The sequence below is a fragment of the Pongo abelii genome, chromosome 2 (assembly GCF_028885655.2).
Source record: "Pongo abelii isolate AG06213 chromosome 2, NHGRI_mPonAbe1-v2.0_pri, whole genome shotgun sequence".
Taxonomy (NCBI): domain Eukaryota; kingdom Metazoa; phylum Chordata; class Mammalia; order Primates; family Hominidae; genus Pongo; species Pongo abelii.
Genome location: NC_085928.1, coordinates 149442816 through 149463512, shown reverse-complemented (window position 1 = coordinate 149463512; position 20697 = coordinate 149442816). Strand labels below are relative to the sequence as shown.

General features: G+C 45.5%; 1 protein-coding gene across 1 annotated transcript in view; it reads right to left on the bottom strand.

The window, feature by feature from the left end:
- The window catches only part of CLSTN2 (calsyntenin 2), a 636147-nt gene extending 615742 nt beyond the window's left edge, over positions 1-20405 (bottom strand). The window contains exon 1 of the mRNA XM_024245139.3: positions 20084-20405. Coding sequence (XP_024100907.2) covers positions 20084-20192 — 109 coding nt within the window. The 5' untranslated portion in view covers positions 20193-20405. The remainder of the gene's footprint in view (positions 1-20083) is intronic.
- Between the last annotated feature and the right edge of the window lie 292 nt (positions 20406-20697).

The window sequence follows — 20697 nt, the reverse complement described above, 5'->3', positions numbered from 1 at the left end:
ACGCAGAATTTGTATCAATCAGATTTTTCATTGTTTTACCTGAAATACCTGAAATGCCATAGTAATTTAGACCTATGCACAAGCTATGGTGGATATAGGGGAAGGATTTTTAGTTCTGCCAGCCGTTCCACACCATCAAAGGAAGTGGTGAAGACAGAGGTATGTGCTTTGCAAATCCACTTATAGGTGCTCTGGGAAAATACTGAAAATAGACACTCGAGAAATCTGGCTGTGATCAGAGGTGCCAGATGTTCCCCCAGACACTTGGATTATGTAGGCTGCAGGCACTCAACTTAATTCAAGTCATTTCACCTCCAAAGAGTGGGTGACTGCCATACCCCAGATCTTGGGAAAAGAGCTAGGGCAACTCTGCCCTCAAGGAGCCTTCAGAGTCCTGAGCCCAGAGGAAAAATCACCACCACTGCCAGGCTCAGTGCCTGCCCCAGCTGCAGAACACAGCACAGCTTATTCTAACAAAGTCGCCTAGCCCCAGATGGATGTGAAGACAAGTTTAAGTGCTGCACACAAGCGCTGAGAGTTCAATGACTATACAGTATTCTCCAAATGCCCCACAAAACCTCACAGCTGGCCAGCAAGTCTGACTGGATGCCCAAAAGAATCCCAGAATTGACAGCCTGAAATAGATTTACTGTGTAGGTAGATGCAGAAGAGTGTCAAGTACTCTACTACAAAATATTTTCTCTTAGGAAACAACAGGGGCCAACTTGAGGATGGAGGGTTGGAGGGGGATGGAGATCAAGAAACTACCTATCAGGTACTCTGCTTATTACCTGGGTGACGAAACAATTTATACACCAAACCCCTGTGACACGCAATTTACCCATATAACAAACCCAACATGTTCCCCCTGAACCCAAAATAAAAGTTAGAAGGGGAAAAAAGCCAACATACACACACACACACACACACACACAGCCCTTCTCTTGTTTGTTCCCTCTTAGTTTGAGCTCCATCAAAAGCAGGCCCTGAGGCAAGGATTTGAGCAAAGGTGTGTAGGAGGTGATCTCAGGAAATACCAGTAGGGGAGTGGAGAAGTGACTCAGGGAGGGAAGAAAGCCAGTAAAGGCTAGAAGCAAGTTACCAGTGTGGGCAAAACTGGAGCTTAATCCTCTTGGAGATGTCCGGACACTGGGTAAAATACCTCAGTCATCCTCCCACCTGACGGAGAGGGAAGGGGGAGTTGGAATGCTGCTCCATCAATGCCTGTCAGTCATTGGTAAGGACAGTTCCCAAAGGCATTAATTGCCTCTGACTACTGACCTGCCACACTTGGCAAGCACAGAGGGGTCTAGGGGCCAGGGAGAGACCACAGGGGCTGCTGGAAGTCAGGCCTACCTGCATAAAAAAGGCATGAGCAGAAGGCATACAGGCATGGCACTGACAGCTACAACCACCCTCTATGCCTGCAAATACCCTCTTCCCTAAAGGTTTGGGGGAACATATCGGGTTTGTTACATGAGTAAATTGCGTGTCACAGGGGTTTGGTGTACAGATTGTTTTGTCACCCAGGTAATAAACAGAGTACCCAACAGGTAGTTTCTCAATCCTGTAGGGGAGAGGATCTGTGTGGGCATAGAGGGTGGTTTTACCAGATATGCCCTGCCCATATGATAGAGACTATCTAGTCTCTATTCAACCTGCACCTTATTGAGCCTGATGAAAGGCATTTCTTAGAAGGTATCAAGGCCAGCTCTGAGGTCGAACCCAAAGCTCACATTCACTCTGGGGAGGAAGCCCCAAATTCTAAGCCACTATTAGCAGGTCCCACCTAACTCAACAACCATTCTACTCCTCCAGTTCAGCACAGTGGGGTAGCGGGTAGGGCTGACCCTTCCCCATTCTGAGCTGGCTATGGGTAGAATATGGGGCCATTTCAGACCTGATTTTGTGACCACCCTTGGTGAAGGGAGGTCTGTTTCTGAACCTCCTGGTAAAAACAAACATAAGCCCAGTACCCATAAAACCATTGCATCCTGGGGCTCCCTGAGAATAACCCCGACCTTAATCACTGCCTAGGAATGACATGTTGGGACCTTAATATAATCCATTTAGGGTATTTTCTACTTGGAAGGTGAGACGACGGTGAAATGGGAAACGAACAGGTAGCAAAGGCCTGAATTTATCCGGAAATGGCAAAGAGATGCAAGAACACCATGCCCTAGGCATCCGTTTTGCTCCCGCAATTTTTTGTTAGACATACTTTTGTCTGGCTGTCATAGGTATTTCATAAAATCTCTGGTTTTTACTGACAGGACTTTACCTTTCCTAAGCTCAACCATTTCAGTAAATCAGGATAAAAATTCCCCACAAAGTTAGAAAAGATTCCACATTCACAATAGCAAAGACTTGGAACCAACCCAAATGTCCAACAATGATAGACTGGATTAAGAAAATGTGGCACACATACACCATGGGATACTATGCAGCCATAAAAAATGATGAGTTCATGTCCTTTGTAGGGACATGGATGAAATTGGAAATCATCATTCTCAGTAAACTATCGCAAGAACAAAAAACCAAACACCGCATATTCTCACTCATAGGTGGGAATTGAACAATGGGAACACATGAACACAGGAAGGGGAACATCACACTTTGGGGACTGTTGTGGGGTGGGGGGAGGGGGGAGGGATAGCATTGGGAGATATACCTAATGCTGGATGACGAGTTGGTGGGTGCAGCGCACCAGCATGGCACATGTATACATATGTAACTAACCTGCACATTGTGCACATGTACCATAAAACCTAAAGTATAATAATAATAAAAAAAAAGTAAAAAAAAAAAAAAAAAAAGAAAAGATTCCACATTCTAAAAAATTCCCAAGAAACCAATGTAGGGGGCAAAAAAACAAAGCAGTCTCGGAGAAGGAAGCATTTTAGTAAGTCAAGTCAGAAGAGTGGACATGAGGACACTCCTCTCCCTCCCAAGCTCTTCTTTTTATTGCACAAGCTGGGTCTGTGCAGGAGCTTGCAGAGAAGCTGTTTTTAAAATTCATAGCCCATCATCCATTATAATTGAAAATATGGTGACACATAAGGGATGATGTTGATTTTAGAATCAGAATGTCAACCAGGTCTTCTCATTTCAGAAATACATACATCCCTTAGTGCCCTGAAGTTACTGTTGGGCTAAAATTTTTATAAACTCAACTCCAAGTCAAATATTACAGAACTACCAAATGTCACTGAATGACTTATTAAGGGGCTATACCATTCCCCATTAAATCAAAATATTAAAATGCATTTTAATCTCAAAGTTGCTGAAACTCTCTTAGGCAATCCAGCCTCTCTCTTAGAAGCACTTCAAGCTTATGTGAGGAGGGGGAAAAAGAAACAGCCACCTAGGGATTAAAACAAAAACAAAAAACAAAAACAAAATAAAAACCCTCACCTCTTTAAATTATCCATGAGAAAACCAAGGAATAATTTTTATCCAAGAGAATAGCATTTTATCTCTGAAATATCAGTATTGACCTTAATAAACACTCTAGCCAGTTTGCTGGAGTCTAATCCACTGTACTACAAACATCAAATGATGTTATTTTTGCTCCCTACCATGATTTGTCAAGCTCCTCTTTCCCAAAGGGTGGCAGCTGCCTTAAAGATATTCCAGCCCAATTCCATAGCTTTTCATTTCTTTTTTGTTAAGAAGACTTAGTCCAGTTCACTTTTAAACTTCAATCTTATATCTGATCCAAAGGTCATTGTCTCTGGACCCAGTGTGGTCTCACCGCACACCCCCTAACAGTGCTTCTGTGTCAGGTAGAGAAGCAGGCAATGGGAAAGACCACGGGATGTCCCCATGTTTAACTGGCAAAGCAGTGATCCTCCTTTTGCTTGGTCTAAATGATGTTCTCGCACATGATCTATGGGCTCCCCAAGTGGTCTTCCAGCATCCTCCACCAGGAAGACCCTATTCTCCAGAAGAACTCCTTGTGAAATCCTGGCCTCTTTCAGTTGACCACCAGCTGGTGACATTTTCCTCTTTTCCCCAAAAAGGTCTTTAGAAAGACCAATTTACTGTTTTATAAGTTGTCTACCCTTTAAGGCAATTTTGGCCTGTAAGCACATATGAGATACTTCTTGGGTACCTCTTAGAACCAGGAAATGATGAGTGCATGTGTGGTGGAGGGGTGATCCAGGCACCTCTCTGCCTGAATGGCCCTCAGCATACCATCTAGAGCCCCACAGTTCTCTTCCCTATACCAGTGGCATTAAAGTGAGTCAGCTGGATATTCTTTGTGCAGCTTTGATAAACCCTGAGCTTTCCAGGAATACGACCATCCTATAAATTGAGGCCAAAGAATGCTTTGTCTTATTCAAAATAGTGCCAGAAGTCTTTCAGCATTTAAAAAAGTCACATCGCCACAATATGTCCATGATACCTGAATCACCAATATAACACACACAGATCTGTTTGCATCTGTAGCTGTTGAATTCACAGTGATTCACGTGGTGTTGCTGCTGAACTGACAACAAGCATCTAATTCACTACTTCCTTTTGTATGGTTGGGCCCAAGCATTTGTTGAAATACATATCATTTTATTATACATTATTTAGCTTCTAATTTCTTTGTATTCAGTGAAGACATTATATTGATTTTTTAAATTATATAAATGCATAACAGTATCGTAAATTTCATTTCAGAAATAATAATGGGGGCACTACAAAATATGTGTTGTTAAAAGGGACCATTGGTTCTGATGGGGTTGAAAGTTCATGATTCTTTATGTTTATTTCCGTTATCCACCCTGAAACTTTAGTAAAATCCTGTTTGGTCCAAGTTCAAGCCTTGATATCTAAAGGGAAATGTTATTTCCACTAGAGCCAGAGTTACAGAAAAAATGGTCTATTCTATCTCGGCTCAACCTCAGCCCACATAGGGAGTGGCAGCATTATTTAGAGAAAAACCTCTACCCCTAGAAGAAAGGGAATTTCAAGGAGAGAATCAGGGCTATTAGCAACCTAGCTCTCATCCATGTTCCTGGGGACTCTCCCTCAGAAGGTGACCCTCTCAACACCAGCCTCAAAAGCTCGGGATTTTGGTTTGGTTGAGGGAGATGGTATTTCCCCATGTAGAGTGCCAAAGCTTTATCACTCAGAACCAAACCAGCCTATCCTTATGGATTCCCATAAGGGAATCCCAGCAAAAAGTAAATTTTCTGTCTTCAGAGAGACTCCCGTTTGTTCATTTTGTGGACTGCATACACAACCTGGAAATCTCAGCACAGCCAAAAGTTGGCCCCTCTTCCTGCTGCCCTGCCTCCCTAGCTGTGGGCTCAGAACTCCACAGGCCCCATCACATGCAGCATCCCACTTTAATCGAAGACAAAGCTTTTCCAATTAAAAACTTCATTCTTTTTTTTTTCTTATTTTATTTTATTTTACTTTAAGTTCCACGATACATGTGCAGAACGTGCAGGTTTGTTACATCGGTAGATATGTGCCATGGTGTTTTGCTGCACCTGTCAACCCGTCACCACATGCATTAGCTGTTTGTCCTGTTGCTGTCCCTCGCCTTCCCCCACCAACAGGCCCCAGTCTGACACCTCCACATCTAATCCAACACCACGAGATTCAGTCCATCCTTCCCCGTAAAAACTTCATTCTTGCCTCTACGCACACATGCATCTGATATCACAAATTGAAAATTGTTTTTAATGACCTATTTGGAAAATGGAGCATGCTTTATCCACTTAAAACTTGTACAGTCTAGGGTTTAAGGGAATGCTGATGGGAGCAAGGAGGACCCAAGGAATGACATGGGAAAGTGTCAGATCCACTTGCAGCAGCCGACGGTTACAACCAAATTCTCATCAGTGCGTGACAGAAGATATTCTCCCACAGTGTTTGGTATCCAATGCTATGGAGCAAAGTGAGGGCTTATGTCTATGCTACTTCACTGACGGCAAAGGTAATTTACATTAATTATCCAGGAAGTGTGCACACTCTGGAAATTGCCGCAGAGGCTCATGACCCTGGGCTATCTAGCTTCTGCTCCCCAGCCATAACTTATACCCAAAAGGCCCCTAACCCCAGCTGGGCTCTATCTCCCCATCTTGAATGTATCAGCTCATGCCAGCAATAACCAGTAGGGCCCTGCCTGGGATGTTGACCTCTCCTAAACCTCCTGCTCTGCCAGCCCTGATGTGTGTGTACAGAGGAGATGAACACTGGGGATCCCAGGGAATGAAGGAGAAAGATTAGACAAGGAAAACTCCACACACCAGCCTTACATTCCCCCACAAGGCAAAGAACTGGGTTCCAGGGAGCTCCATCCATCATTCATCCATCTACTTCATCCATAGCGTTAGACCGAGTCTGAGAACCTGGGAAGAAGGAACGCAGTCTAGTGAGGCGCAGATAGGTGAGCAATGACAATGCAATCGAGTAGTGCCACTGTGGAGTTCTATATGGGAGCCATGTAATGAAGGGAGGGGAGTGCCCCAGGGGATTCCCAGAAATGCTGATAGCGTTGGGGAGGCCTGCCAGGCTGCCAGGCAGGACAAAGCATAGGAGGAGACAGAGCAGTGTGCACAGCAGACAGAACACAGGAAAACTCCAGGCAGAAAACTGGGTCGTCCTGCAGATGGGGCTGAAGTGAGAGGAGCAAGTGTGGAGAGGGTTCCCTCATTTGCTCACTCCGACACTGGGCTAGGTGCTGGGCTGTGCTCACACAGAGCTTCAATTCTAGCCCAGGAACAGGTAGGCACCAACTAAGGGCCTTTTAAGACAAGCCAAGGAATGTGGACTGTATCATGAAAGTGGTGAAGTCACATGAGGAATTTTGAGCAGGAGTGACTGTGTGTGTGTATCTGGAAGATCCACCAAGGGCTATGTAGAACTGGATGAAAGAGAGATCAGTTCACAAGCTAGTGGAAAATATGAGTAAAAGCATTGTACTAAAGACAGAGGACTTGCTATGAGCCACCACTTCAAAGCAAGTCACCTCATTCACACTTCCAATCAAATGGCCTCCTATATAAGAACAGGTGACTTGTTTTGAAGTGGCGGCTCATAGCAAGCCCTTTGTCTTTAGCAAGGTTGGCTGGTTCTGATCAATAAAAGTAACAATTTTTTTCTTTGCTTTTTTTTCTTGAGATGGAGTCGCTCTGTCACCCAAGCTGGAGTGCAATGGTGCTATCTTGCCTCACTGCAACCTCTGCCTCCCAGATTCAAGTGATTCTCCTGCCTCACCCTCCTGAGTAGCTGGGATTACAGGCACCCACCACCATGCCCAAAAAGTAGCAATATTTTCTAAAGATGCTTTTGCTCACATTTTCCATTGAATTGAGAAAACACAAATTGTAAAGCTAGGGCGATGATGATTCTCTCCATTTTGGGTAGTATTTTAAGGAGTGGCTTCCAGGGAGCAGCCAAACCCTACCTTCAAAAGCAGTCCTTGATGCTACCAAGGACAAGAAGAGAAAGATCCTGGAGGGGTGAGGGCAAGATAAGGGAAGAGTGAGACAAGAGGAGTGCTAAAGGCTAATGTAATGATTCTGTTTGTTCTCCTCTTCTGTTGCTGTGGCCATTGGGACAAACTAGTAGTGGAATATTTAAAAAGCAAAACTGAAGGAAAAGCTACAGTTTTAAGAAAAGAGTCTTGGCTGACTTGAGTCAAGTCCCTGACTTGAGTTCCTTCTTCCTAGGAAGACTGGAATTTAATTTCTGGAAGATTGGCATGGAAAGGAGGCAGGAGTTGTTAAAAAAGGAAAAAAAAATGCAAGTGCAAAAAAATGCTTTCTTTATGACTTCTAATTAAAATCACAGTAAATTACTAAAAACTCTTAAATATAATTCTAACATTAATAATTAAGCAAGATACAGCCATCTTGACATTTCTGATGATAGCACAACAAAGTCAAAATAATTGGCTTTCTTTTGGGAGAAACAACAACAACAAAAATAAATCTAGGAAGGTGAAATCGGGATCTTAGCTATGACATTCTTTTTACTTCCATTGTGAGTAATTTTAGCTTTCTTTCCTACTCCAAATGATGGTCCATTCTCCCACAAATAAAAGCATCATAGAAAAAAGAAAACTCTTAAAATATCATGAACTGAAAAGTGAATATTTTTTCTCACTCTCCAGCATCTTTGTGAGTTTCCTGAATGATAACATTTTAGTTCTTGGCTTTAAGTCCTGATTATTAATTCCTGTAAGGCACTACTTAGAGGAGAGAAGCTAGGGCAATTTGCAGCAAAGAGATGTGCACCAAGAAGTATTGGCAGAGTACAATGTGGTGAGATTCTAGGACTGTGGGCTTAAACTGTCCTTGCATGTTGGCTGGGAGGACCAGATTAGGTAATTTTCTAACTGCAGAGTCAGGGAGAAGAATCCAAACACTCCAAAATGTTTTTTCTACACTAGATTTCATGCCTTATCATTAGTGATTCATTCCTTTGGGTTAGCCATTGCCCTTGGTAGATTTGGAACCATCAGCTACAAGGCAGGCTGTTATCTGAGATGCACTCCATTTCAAAGAAGACTGGTTTGTGGAATATAGTGTGACACTGCCCCTAGGAGAGTGCTTGTGCACTTGAGAACTTTAAGGAGCAGAAAGAGTTGGAAAAATGAACATTCAGAACCTCAAGTCACCAAACACATATTCAATGAAACTAAGGAAATGTTTGTAGTCTCTGCCTTGAGTCTTCTAGTTCTTATAATGCAAGACTGCTTCCATCCTTTTCCTCTCTCTGGGTGCATAGTTACCTCCAGGAAACCTGAGCAATAATGGTAAGTGCATGGCCTCATAAAAGATGGGGCACTCCTAGTGACACACTACAGCAGAAGACCCAGATCCTCACTCAGGAAACTTTCCTTGAAAAACAGGCTTTTAGGCAGGATGGAGAATGAAGTCTTCTTCTGGCTGATCCTTGCCCTCCATCTCAGAAGGTGAGGGAGCAGCAGCCTCTGCCCCTCACCAAGGCAGGTCTGAGGAGGGACCCCAGCTGAGGAAGATTAATGCCCATCCCTACCTCCCTGCAGATCCTTGTTTCTCCTCCCAGTAGCATCCCAAGGTCTTGTTCAAGAGCTGCAGTCTGACCTGAGCCTCCAGATGATCAAGTGAAGAGGGTAGAGGTGGAGTAGCAGCAAGACCAAGAGACGATGGCCCTCTGGTTGTTGAATGGGGCACTAAGGTCTAGCCACCCATACCCACTTGGACATTCCCTGTCTACCACCAAACCCAGAGTTGCTGGGGTGCATTTTATTAAATAAAACAGAATTTTCCTTACAGCATCTGGCCTAAGCTTCAGGCAGAAGCGTCTCCAGCTTCAGGCATGAAGTGACATGCTAAGGGTTTCTTGGCAGCATGAGCGAGAAAGCATGGATATGTACCCATGTTCTCAAGCCATATAAATCTGGATAAACTGTACTGCTGCAGAGGAAATCATAAATCATACATCCTAAGGGCAGAATTTCAGTATTTTTGAAGGGTTTCATTTCTCCTCCCTTCCAACTTTGATATATGTACTTACTTAACAAGGGTCTAGGGAGGGTTAATTGAATTAATATATGTAAAGTGCTTTTAGTTTGAAGAGAATGTGCAATATAAATGGAAGTGTCACTAAAAAGGTTAATCTAATTTACATCCAACACTTTCAGTTCATAGTGTTAATGAACTATATCCTTTTAGAGAGTGATTAATTTATAGAAATGTGATTATTTTTCTTAATGCTATATATAGGTCAGCTTTTCCTATTACTATAACTAACTTTATAGGAGAATTCAGCATTGTATAAATTAAAATAATAAATCAAACACCCCCTATAATGGTTATATTTCATTAATTACAAGGAGACATGCATTAGATTAACATTTATCTGTTTTAATTAATTTGCTGCAATGCAGTTATCCACGCAAATTGGAAACGACACATCAACTTGACATAATATTAACAGTTTTGACTGGTTCTTCCTGAAAATTTATGGGCCTGCAACTGCTGCATTTTTTGTGTAACCATAGTGACTACCAGCTGTGTGACACATACAGGCTATACATCAAAGAACTGAGAAGAGACTCACACTAAATTCAAACTTCTCCTGAAAATATAATTAACTAAATTAATAAGACAGTATAAAGAAAGTATAAAACTCTACATCTCGAATTTTGTTTTGGGGTTTGAGTCTCGAAGATTTCTTAAATATGATCACCTTGTGTTTGTAAGCGCTTTATCCTTTCAAAAGGCATGCAGAGCCACTTCCATTTGAATACTTAGAACTTTCTTGGGTAGAGGAGGTGCCATTGTGTCCTTTCTGCATGTGATAAAGACTCACACCCAGAGGGGCTGAGTGATTTGCCCTGAACCTCACAACTCATCAGTGGATCTAGAGACCATGACCTTTCTTTGATACTCCACAGTGATTTTCTAGTCAGACTTGATTAAGACTCCAAAGTTTTACCTAACTATGTAATACAGCAGACGTCATAGAAATGCAAAGTGGCTGAAGTCACAAAAATGATGTCTTTTTTTTTTAACTGGCAATTTTCACATGACAATTTGACTCAGTGATTCCGTAGAAATAAGTCAAATGTTAGCCAATTAAGCATTCTCAGAAGCAATGAGAAAAACACTGACAGCCTTTCTGAGTGAGAATTCCACTGGTAGCTGCCGGCCTGACTGTTTAATACATTTCAAGGTGGTTAATATTCTCTTGACGCATGTGCAGAAGCGAGTATTTTAAACCGCTACGGAGCAAATGCTGCAAGTTGGTTTGGGAAGATAGTCAAATAACTAAAAGGGAAAGGCCTGATGGGCAGCTCCTCCCCATGACCAAAGGAAGGAAGCGGTGCTGACGGGAGAAGGTACATGGGCATAGAGCCCTGCAGGATTTGCAGCCAGCATGGGCAGCAGCGCCCTAGCACCAGTCACTCCCTCAACACTCAGCATTCACTCTGGGCTTGGACAGTGCTGGGCAACAGTCACACAGAGGTGAGCAGGGCACTTCCCCCTCCAAGGGCTCACAGGCACCCTGGGAGACAGGTGGCAATGGGAGCTTTGACAGAGGAAATAAAGGACTGGTGGGTGAAAGACAGAGGAGCACAGCCCCCACCTGGAAGTAGCACTTAGTTGGCAGAGGCAGTAGAGTTTGCTGGAGTGGTTCTCAGTCTTGGCTGGGCACCAGAAATACTGGAGAGCTTCACATAGATTCCCAGGTGCTGTCCCTGAGCAATTACAACAAAATCTCTGGGATGGGTTCTGGGCATTGGTGTTATTTTAAATCTCTCTCAAGTGGCTCCACTGTGCATCCAGGGCTGGATAAAAGGGGGGACTCTGGAACTAGACTTTCTAGATTTAAATCCCAGTTCTACTGTTTTACTACTTGGGTAAACTGGATAAGTAGCTTAACCTTCCTTGCCTCAGTTTCCTCATCTGTGAAATGGGGATAATAAGAGTGCACATCTCACTTGGTGGTTAGGAAGGCTGAATGAGTTAATATCTATAAAGCACTCAGAATAGTGCTTGGTGCATAGTAAGTTCTTGAAAGATGAAAGCATTAACTATTTGGAAATTTCTAGAAAGCTCACTGACAGGAGAGAAGGCCAGATGGGCAAAATCAGTAGATTTTTATGCCAGGCTGGGGAGTTTGGGATCTATTTTGGGAGGTCTGGGGGCTTCCCTGGACAGGTTTGTCAGAAGGGGTATGGCTGCCTGTTCTAAGAAGGAGGTTTGGGTTGTAAGGATGAAGGCAGAAGTTCTCTGAAGATACCTCCAGTCCTGGCCTTTGCTCTGTGAATGCCTGAGCCCCTAACTGAGGTTATGGTCGGGATGAGAGAGGTTGGAGGTGGGTGGCTTTTGTGCACCCACCCTAAAACTGAGACGAGCTGATTTCCTCTGGGATGGGAACCGTTAGCCTGTTCCAGCTCCCATCCCCAGATGGTGATAGCACCCCTGGGGAAGTGACTACAGAATGTGGCATGAATATTAGATTCTAGATGCTGGTGGTATAGTCTGTTGCCTGTGGAAGTAGACACCCCAGGATCTCAAGGCACCATGCTGTTTGGACAATGGGCATCACAAGCAGTAATAACCTGTGAGGGAGGGAAATCTGAGGCAATTCCAGAGTGTTAAGCTATTCTTAAAAACCTTACAGACCTTAGGTTTTTAAGAATAACCTAGGTGGAGGGTGAAAGATAGAATTCATGACGAAGATGGAGTTTCTCGGGGGCCTGGTGGGACTGGCATACATGCTGCCACCTTGACAGCAGCGTAATGGGAGGGTTGGAAAGGGGGTCAAAATTAGAATCTAGTGCTTTCATTTACACAAGATGCTAAGCAAGGCAGAAGCCATGGGAATTGAGGAGAGGTTCTAGATGGTGATGATAGAATCAACCAGACATGAGAAAGGATGGGTTGTGACATTTGTGGAGAGACAAGCATGCTGGAGGACTCTTGGGGGCTCTGGCTTGGGTGAATGTATGGATGACGTACCTTTCACCCAGAGGCCACAGCAGAAGCAGTAGATTCTTGGAGGAAAAATGAGAGCTTGGTTTGGGACATATGGGGCTGCGGCATCCTAAGGGAAACAGATACTGAGTGAGCCTTAGGTGGGGTAGGAGGCTCAAAGTGAGCTAGGGAAAAAAAGTATTGATCAGGGGCATCTCTGGCCAATCTCTGGGGAGGACTGATATGAGTAGAGGGTCTTGAGCTGGAGACAACAAGATCCTGAGAAAGTATTGGAGATAGGTTGCTTGTCCTTAGAGTTAGAAAACTGCTCAGTAGCGAAAGAAATGGGCCTCAAGCGGCCATGGTCCAAGATGTCACCTAGCTCACTACACTGGCTCCCTGGTGCTGGATTGCAGTCAACTGCACACAGTCTGACCCCTTGTCCTGATTCTTGATCTGCTGCTATATGCCCTGTAATGTGCATTTACCAATGTGTAAAAGGGGTATCTGAGAACAATACAATGGCCATATATAAAATCCTGCTGTGACAGTGGAAGAAAAGGCAGCCTGATCAACAATCTGGTATCTGCTACTCCTATATGATCTCCTCCCGCCCTTGCCATGCACACCTCTCAACATCCCCTTCTTATCCACTTTGGTATCTAGCCATCTAATATGTTTAAAAGTATGTATCCTGGCCTAAAACGGAGTCAGAAGAGGGCAATATTTAACCCAAATGAATAACTGTATCAGGAAAACTGTCGGTACAAAGGCCAGCCAGCTGGGATAGTCTGTCTGGTGCAAGAGACCCCTCCAAACACATCTGGGACTATACAGTGCAGATGGCTGCCTCCTCTGCTTGAGGCCAAGCATGACAGGAGGTGAGGAGGGCTTCAAGCTGTCTTGATGAGAAGAAACAGGTATTGCTCACTTGGAGAAGTGAGTCAGAGAGTGAGGCTTTCAGGGAAACCGACTCTTTCAGCAATTTTGAAGTAAAATCCAAACAAATGTTCTTGGACAGCAAGGCAATGCCTTCCAGGGCAGCAGAGCCTCTCTGACCTCACTCAGAGCCTTCCTCAAGCAGACATCACATCATTCTGAATAGGTAAGCCTGTCTGAAGAGGGGAAGCCATGCCTACCAGTGTATTCTGAGTTTGTCACCCCAGTTTCACCACCTCTGAGCTCTGAGACTTTGGGCAAGTTGCCTCACTTCTCAGTGACTCAGTTTTCTCCTCTGTAAAAATCAGATTGTAGATTTACCTCCTTCATAGGGTTGGTACGAGGATCAAACCAACTGACATATGTGAAGTGCTTCAAGATAGTGCTTGGCACATAGTATGCACTCAATAAACATTCACTGTTTTATTCGCTCTGGAATCTGTGTGCAGAAATAATATTTGACCTGGCTGAGCTCCCTTTTCACTCGTGCCTGTGTGCCAATCACTCTTACCACCTTGTATTTACCTGTCCAGTGCAAACCCCTGCCCCTGACATATGCTTACCCAATGCCTACCCACCCATCAACATTCCTTTTACTTTCTCCATAAATCTTTCTTGACCTCTGTTCTTGCCAACTTCTTCCTCTCCTGCAAGGCTTCTGGGGGTCTGTGATGCACAATCTACCATTTTCCCATAAGTCACCAAGTTCTGCAATAGTTTGTGGGATGTGTGATGTGCAGTGTTTGCCCTAGACAGAGTGTGAACTCTGATAATTGGAACTTGCTTTTATCTTTTTGTTCCCCTCACAGAGAATAACAGGAGGCTGAGAAATAGTAATTGGCTGAAAAGGCTAGAGAACAGGACCTAGTGCATGTCTGGAAGGGCTGACTCTCATTCTAACCATTCTCCTCTGACCAGTACTCCCTCTGGCCTCCTGCCTGTTTCTTTCCCAAATCTCAGAGCATGATCCTTTGTCCTACACAGTGCCAGGATCTTCAGCTCAGTGCTCTTCCCCAGCTCAGGCCTCCCCATGGTCTATCCTCAAAACCTGTCTTTCCCAGGGAACCATTTCCACAGGGTCCAATTAGTGGTGGGTTAGATAACAGCTAATAAAACAATAATCTGTTTCAAGCTGTTATTTGAATATCATAGCTTCAGTTACCCCATTCCATATAAACATGTATTATCACAAAGCTTGTCAATACCTTAAACAAAAAAAGTATGCCTTTCTGTTTTCTCGGGTAGCAGGGCTTGGAGGAAAGTATGAACTGGGCAGGGGATCTTTCCTTACAACCCAGATCACACCACATAAGCTCTCCCTCCAGAGACCAGAACCTCCCACACCTCTGGCACTAGCACATAGAGACAGGCTTGTTTATTTACTTAGATAGCAAATATTGCTGACCTTTACTCTGAGCTGGCCCTGCACTAAGTGCCAGGGCTTTTGAGATGAATGAGATGGAGCCCTGGCTTCAAAGACATCCATAGACTAGTGAAAAAAAGCGTGTCTTTTTACAAACAAGTCAAGCCAAATGCATGTGTATGCATGTGCATTTACATTTATATATGATATTTACACACAGGTGCACATCCACACAAGGAGAGAGAGGCAGAGACAGACTGAGAAGCAGAGAAATAGAGATAACAGTTTGAGCTGAGAAAAGATATGAACAAAGCTATTGGATTTCTAAGAGATCAGAAAAAAAAATTCACTAAATCTCAGACACTAAACTAACTGTTCAAGTGATCAATAATTAGTCATTGTATATTTAGTGCCTTTTACATGCCCCAAACTGGGCTAAGTGCTCTCTAAGCACTATCCTGACAACCATTTTACAAGGTAGATCTCTGTATCCCAATTTTAGAGATGAGGAAACTGAGGCTCAAATGGGCTAACTAACTTGTCCAAGATCATCTAACTAGTAGGGCCAGGTTTGGAACTCAAGTTTTTCTGGCCATACGCCCAAATTTTACTTTATAGAGGAGAGGCGAAAACATGTAAATTGTCTATGTCAAGAAATGACAGCACTAGGGATTACAAACAGGTGTGTTCACCAAGCAAATCACTGCATACTGCTCATCTCATATCTTGAGGCCAGGTTCTAGAGATACCAGGAGAGTCAGAATGAGCCTCTAGCACTGGTCTTTGAGCCCAGAGGACTAGAGTCAGACAAGGAAACACAGGCATGCAGGAAAGAGAGGCATGTCACTCAAAAGTAACCAGCCTGGAAAGGTTCCTTATGGAAGGCCAAATCTTGATTAACAGTGGAAATTGGGCTGAGGAAGGTGACCTACTAGCCTGATGCCCAGAGAGTCCAAGAGAGGTAAAGGGCACATTCCGGTCCAAGAACCACAGGCGTTTCAGGATGGCAGCAGGTCAGAGTACACTTTCTGATGCATTGCTGGGGGCTTTTTGGCATTTGTGCTTCAGTTGGAAAAGTGACTCTGTTATACCACTAGAAGACACCTGCTACTTACCCAAAGATGACTTAGAACAATCCACCATAAAAATTCCACACTACCTTTGCCCCTGGCAGTGTGCAATCTGGAATATTCAAGGATGGTTTTTGAATCTGTGGGAGAGAGAATGAGGTGACTGCTCTAAGCAAGAACATTGGTCTCCATGGTGAGAGCAAGGTCCGTTTCCCTCACCTCATCTGCATGCCCTTTTAAACAGCCTTAGACACTCATACTGTGCTCTTCTGTGGGCAGGACCACAAGGGCTCCTGGGTAACTCAGAGATACAAACAGCTCAGCTTCCTTGCAGTCCCTAGACCTGCTTTCAAAACCACTGGGAAGACTATCTGACAAATAGGGGGCACTGGGTATAGTGACCTTTTTATTCTCATCCCAGTGCCACACCTTCTAGCTGGAGGTCTTGGCAAGTCATTTACCCTCTCATAGAATTTGTTTCTTCATCTGTGAAATGGGCTAACACTGGCTCTGCACATGTTGTAAGAATTAGAGATTGCCCATGTAATGGGATTAGCAACAGTGCCTGTGACATACTAAAGAGGGACTCCATACACTGAAATTACTACAATTACACCACACTGTTGTTATAATTCTGCTCCATCCTCCTCCTTACCTATTACCACATGCTGCTTTTGTAAACCTTGTCTCTGTACTCCCATCTCCTTTGCCTTTGTCTCTATCACAGCCAGTACTATACTTTGGACAAATTCTCTCTGCTGTCACTCTCTTAAAATTTTCACATAAAAATCTTGTCTCTCCAACTAAAACAGAAGCTCTTCAAAGAAAGGTAGGCGTGGGAGGGGTGGAGGGTGGCCTTCTGCTACTGGCTCAGAAACTTCCAGAGCACTGAGCCAGGCTCTTAGCACACAAGGCGGGCACTACAACAATTGATGGTCTATACTTGAGTATTGTTCCAAATGACCTCTATGCCTAGATGTTGGGAACTTAAGAAGGACTGTGTACCAAGTCCTTGAGGTCTTGGGACCACTGACATTTTGCCATATTTAGCACAAACTTTGAGGTGTTGTCTAGATTGCATTGTCTTCCTTCCCTTGGATAAGACATGTCTTTCTCTGCCTCCAGAAACTCTTTGGGTCCACAACATCTTACCAGCTTTACTCATAGAACATGAGCATGTGATCTGGTCTCTTCATGGAATCCAAGAAGTATTCATCTTTTTTGAATAGCCAAAATATGTAAGGGTGAAGAGAAGGAGTTATAATTGCCTGGCCACTGCATGATTTCTGAAATTGGAAATATGTCTACACTGAAAGTACAGTGATTCTGTGAAAACCCCAGGTAGTTGTCAGGGATTAACTGCTCGAGTCCCTAAAGCAAGAAGCAAGAAGCAAGAAGCACAAAGGCAGAACAAGCTGTGCACCACAGACACAACATCTTACACAAGCCTGAAGCTGGGAGCACATGCTTCCAGACAGTTGTTTGGAGGGTGCATTCAACTCTGTCAGAAAGCTTGACTCCAGACTCCCAGTGTTTTTCTACACATGAATACAGAATTGTATGAAAGAAGAATCTGTTTTTTTGTTCAATCTTCACATGCCTTCCTGATTTTTTATTTTTTTTTCTTGTGATGGGAATAACAATGGTATGAACCTTAAAAATGGCAAAGTCAGAGGCAGGGTGCATTATATATAAAACACACAGCTTTATTATTTCAAACATTCTTTAGAGATCATATGATTTGGAAACATAAAATGCAAGTGCATTGTAATAAGGAAAGTCAGTCCTGTAAATACGAACTAAAGTGTCATAATAAATGTCTCTGTTGTAATCAAATATTACACATTTATCTTGAAAAAAAAAATCAGCAGCAAACAGAGCTCTTTGCAGCCCCCCAGTGGTTGGAAGAGGAAAGAAGCGAGAACAAGGGGAATTCGGACAGTTAACTCTCAATCTGCAGGGCCAATAAACTTTTTACCCTGGAAAGACAAACGTCTAGTTGTTTGTTTATTTGTTTGTTTGTTTGTTTTTGAGATGGAGTTTCATTCTTGTTGCCCAGGCTGGAGTGTAATGGCACGATCTCGGCTCATTGAAACCTTTGCCTCCCGGGTTCAAGTGATTCTCCTGCCTCAGCCTCCTGAGTAGCTGGGATTACAGGCACGTGTCACCACACCCAGTTAATTTTGCTTTTTTTTTTTTTTTTTTTTTTAGTAGAGACGGGGTTTCTCCATGTTGGTCAGGCTGGTCTCGAACTCCTAACCTCAGGCGATCCGCCCGCCTCAGCCTCCCAAAGTGCTGGGATTACAGGCATGAGCCACCGTGCCTGACCTGACAAATGCCTAGTTTTAACCAAAAAATGAATATGTTCTAAGTCGGATGTTGGTTAAAATGCACATAATTATCCACATAAAGTGAATCATTGAAAGCCTGGGTTTTTTTTTTTTTTTTTCCTTTTTTATCTCTCTCCTCTTTCTCGCTTACCTCTATGAAGCTTCCCATTCTGACCTGAGAACTCAGCCGTGCATTATTACTACTCACACCAGATCCTCTTCCCAAATGATTTCTTCCCTGTTCTGCACTTGCTGTGTGCTCCTCATCCTCCTTCAAACTCCCGTTTGCAGACATCTGCTTTTATCAGTTACTGTGCTACAAACTGATGGGAAATCTCCTGCCCCCCACCCCCCAAAAAAGTAATTTGCCTGTTTAACAAAGTGTCTATATTGGGAATGGAGGGGGAGATGTTTGGAAGTTCATTGTTTTTTATTCTTGTCTTCACCAAAACAACAGTCTCTCAGCTTGATCCCTTCATATCAGCCACTTCTTTACCGCACTCTGAGATATTTTCATAACGAGTTTTTCTCTCATGCAATTTCTCATTTCTAAAAATAGAAACTGCCTGTCAAGGATACACCAAGAAAAAAAATGCGAAAAGAAACAGAATGCCTGCTTATAAAATATTTTCAAAACGATGACACCAAAAAATTTAAAAATTACAGATAAACATAATCTCCTATGTTCTTCTCAAATGTATCACTCCTAAGTTATCGGAGGGCCAGTTCCTAAAGCCCAGACAAGGCGAACTGCCTGCCTCCAGCTCTCCCCAACCTCCAAGAGTAATGCAGCCTGATAGGCATTTCCTCCCCTAAGCTGGTGGTCAAGTGTAGCTCAAAGCAAGCGTCCGAATCAGGCTGTCTCTAACAGGGAATCTATTTTCTGACAGGCGCAAACCCCTCCGCCCTCTGATGATTGCCAGGCAGGATTTGGGGACCAAGTACCCCTTATTGTCACCTGGCGGATTTGGCCACAGCCCACAAACCAAACGCAAGCCCTGCTTATGAACAGCGCAGAGAATCAACAAGTTATCACTAAGCTGTGCGCCCCAGCTAGGATCTGCCACAGCCTCCCCTGAGCCCATCACTGTTCCCCACCAGCTCTGCTCTTCCCTCGCCTCCCCATCCCCTGCAAGCACGTGACCTCCTGTTTCAGACCCGGCCCCCCACCCCAGAGCTCCCGGCGCTCCCAGGCAGCTGTCAAAGTCCGGGGTTCGCCGGCTTCCAGGCTGGCCTGACAGAGCCAGGCGTTCGCTTGGGTCTAGCTTCCTTCCGGGCGGGAGGGGCGGGGAGGTCAAGCTCTTCAAAGGAACAGGGTGGGCAGGGGAGTGGTGCCAGGTTAGGCTCCTCGGTCCTCGGTAGCCAGAGCGGAGTAGGAAAGGCAGCGGGGAGCCTCACATCGCGCGCTTCTTCCGGACCCCGCCGCCTACCCGGAGGGTTCCCCGGGGAGTCAGAGACGCCCTGGGGGAGCCTGAGGAGTGTCAGCGGGGCCTTCCCTGGAGCCTACAAGTTTCCACTCCATCCCCGAGCTGGGAGACAAGTCACAGCTCGGCTCCTTCCTTGAAAGCACCGCCGCTGATCCTTCCCCCAGGCAGGAGCAGACACCTGCTTGTCCCCACCGCGCGCCAGCGCCCTGCTCTAGCCGTCCCTGGGCCAGAGCTCGAAACTCACCCACTGCGCTCCCACCCCGGCACAGACATCCCTCAAAGTTGTCCGTACTCCCCAGACCTCGCCTTCTGCTCGGCCCCCGGACCCCGCCCAGGGGTTGAGCTGACGTCCGCGGGTGGACCTCTCTGGTCCGCGGCGCAGGGAACTGACTTCGGGGATCCAGGGCGCACAGAAGCCGGAGAAGCTGCGGCAAGGGAGGGTGGGCAAATCCAGCTTGAACCTAGGTCCTTGCCGCTTTCACCCTCAAGCCTGCCCTGACTCCCTCCTGGGAGAAGAGCAAACTTCCCCAGCACCCACCTTTAGCCGCGAGGAGGCGGCGCTGCCGGCTGTCCCCGCCACCGCCGCTGCCGCTCCCCACGCCCAGCGCCAGCAGGAGAGGCACCCAGCACAGCCGCCCAGGCAGCATCCTCTCAGCAGCCGCCAACGAGCTGCAGCCGCCGCCTACTGTCCGCTCCGGCTCTCGCCTCCCGGTGCCTGCCGCACCGTGGGCCGCCTCGCCGTGCCCGATGGGTGCGCTTCTAGCGCTGCCGCCGCGGCTCTCGGCCTCCGGTTCCCGCAGCTGCGCCGCTAGCTCGCCGGCAGCAGCCGCGCTCACTGGCGCGGACCCGGAGCGGCTCCGGCGCTCACCCCGGGACGGCCCGTGACGTCACGGAGGGAGGGAGGTGGCTCGTGCATATTCATGAACTCGGGCACCGGCGCCGGGTTCCGCGCTCCCCGCCCCAAGGCCCCGACCCCCAACTTTCCTCAGCCATCTCCACGCTCCGGGACCCTGTCCAGGTCCTCCTGCCCAGTCGGGACCGGGCCCCCAGAGGACCCTGGTGGGCGGCTCCGGAGAGCCCTCCAGCCCCGCGCCTCCACTCCGATTCTCCCAAAAGCTGCCGCAAGGGATGGAGGGCTCCCCCAAAAAGTGG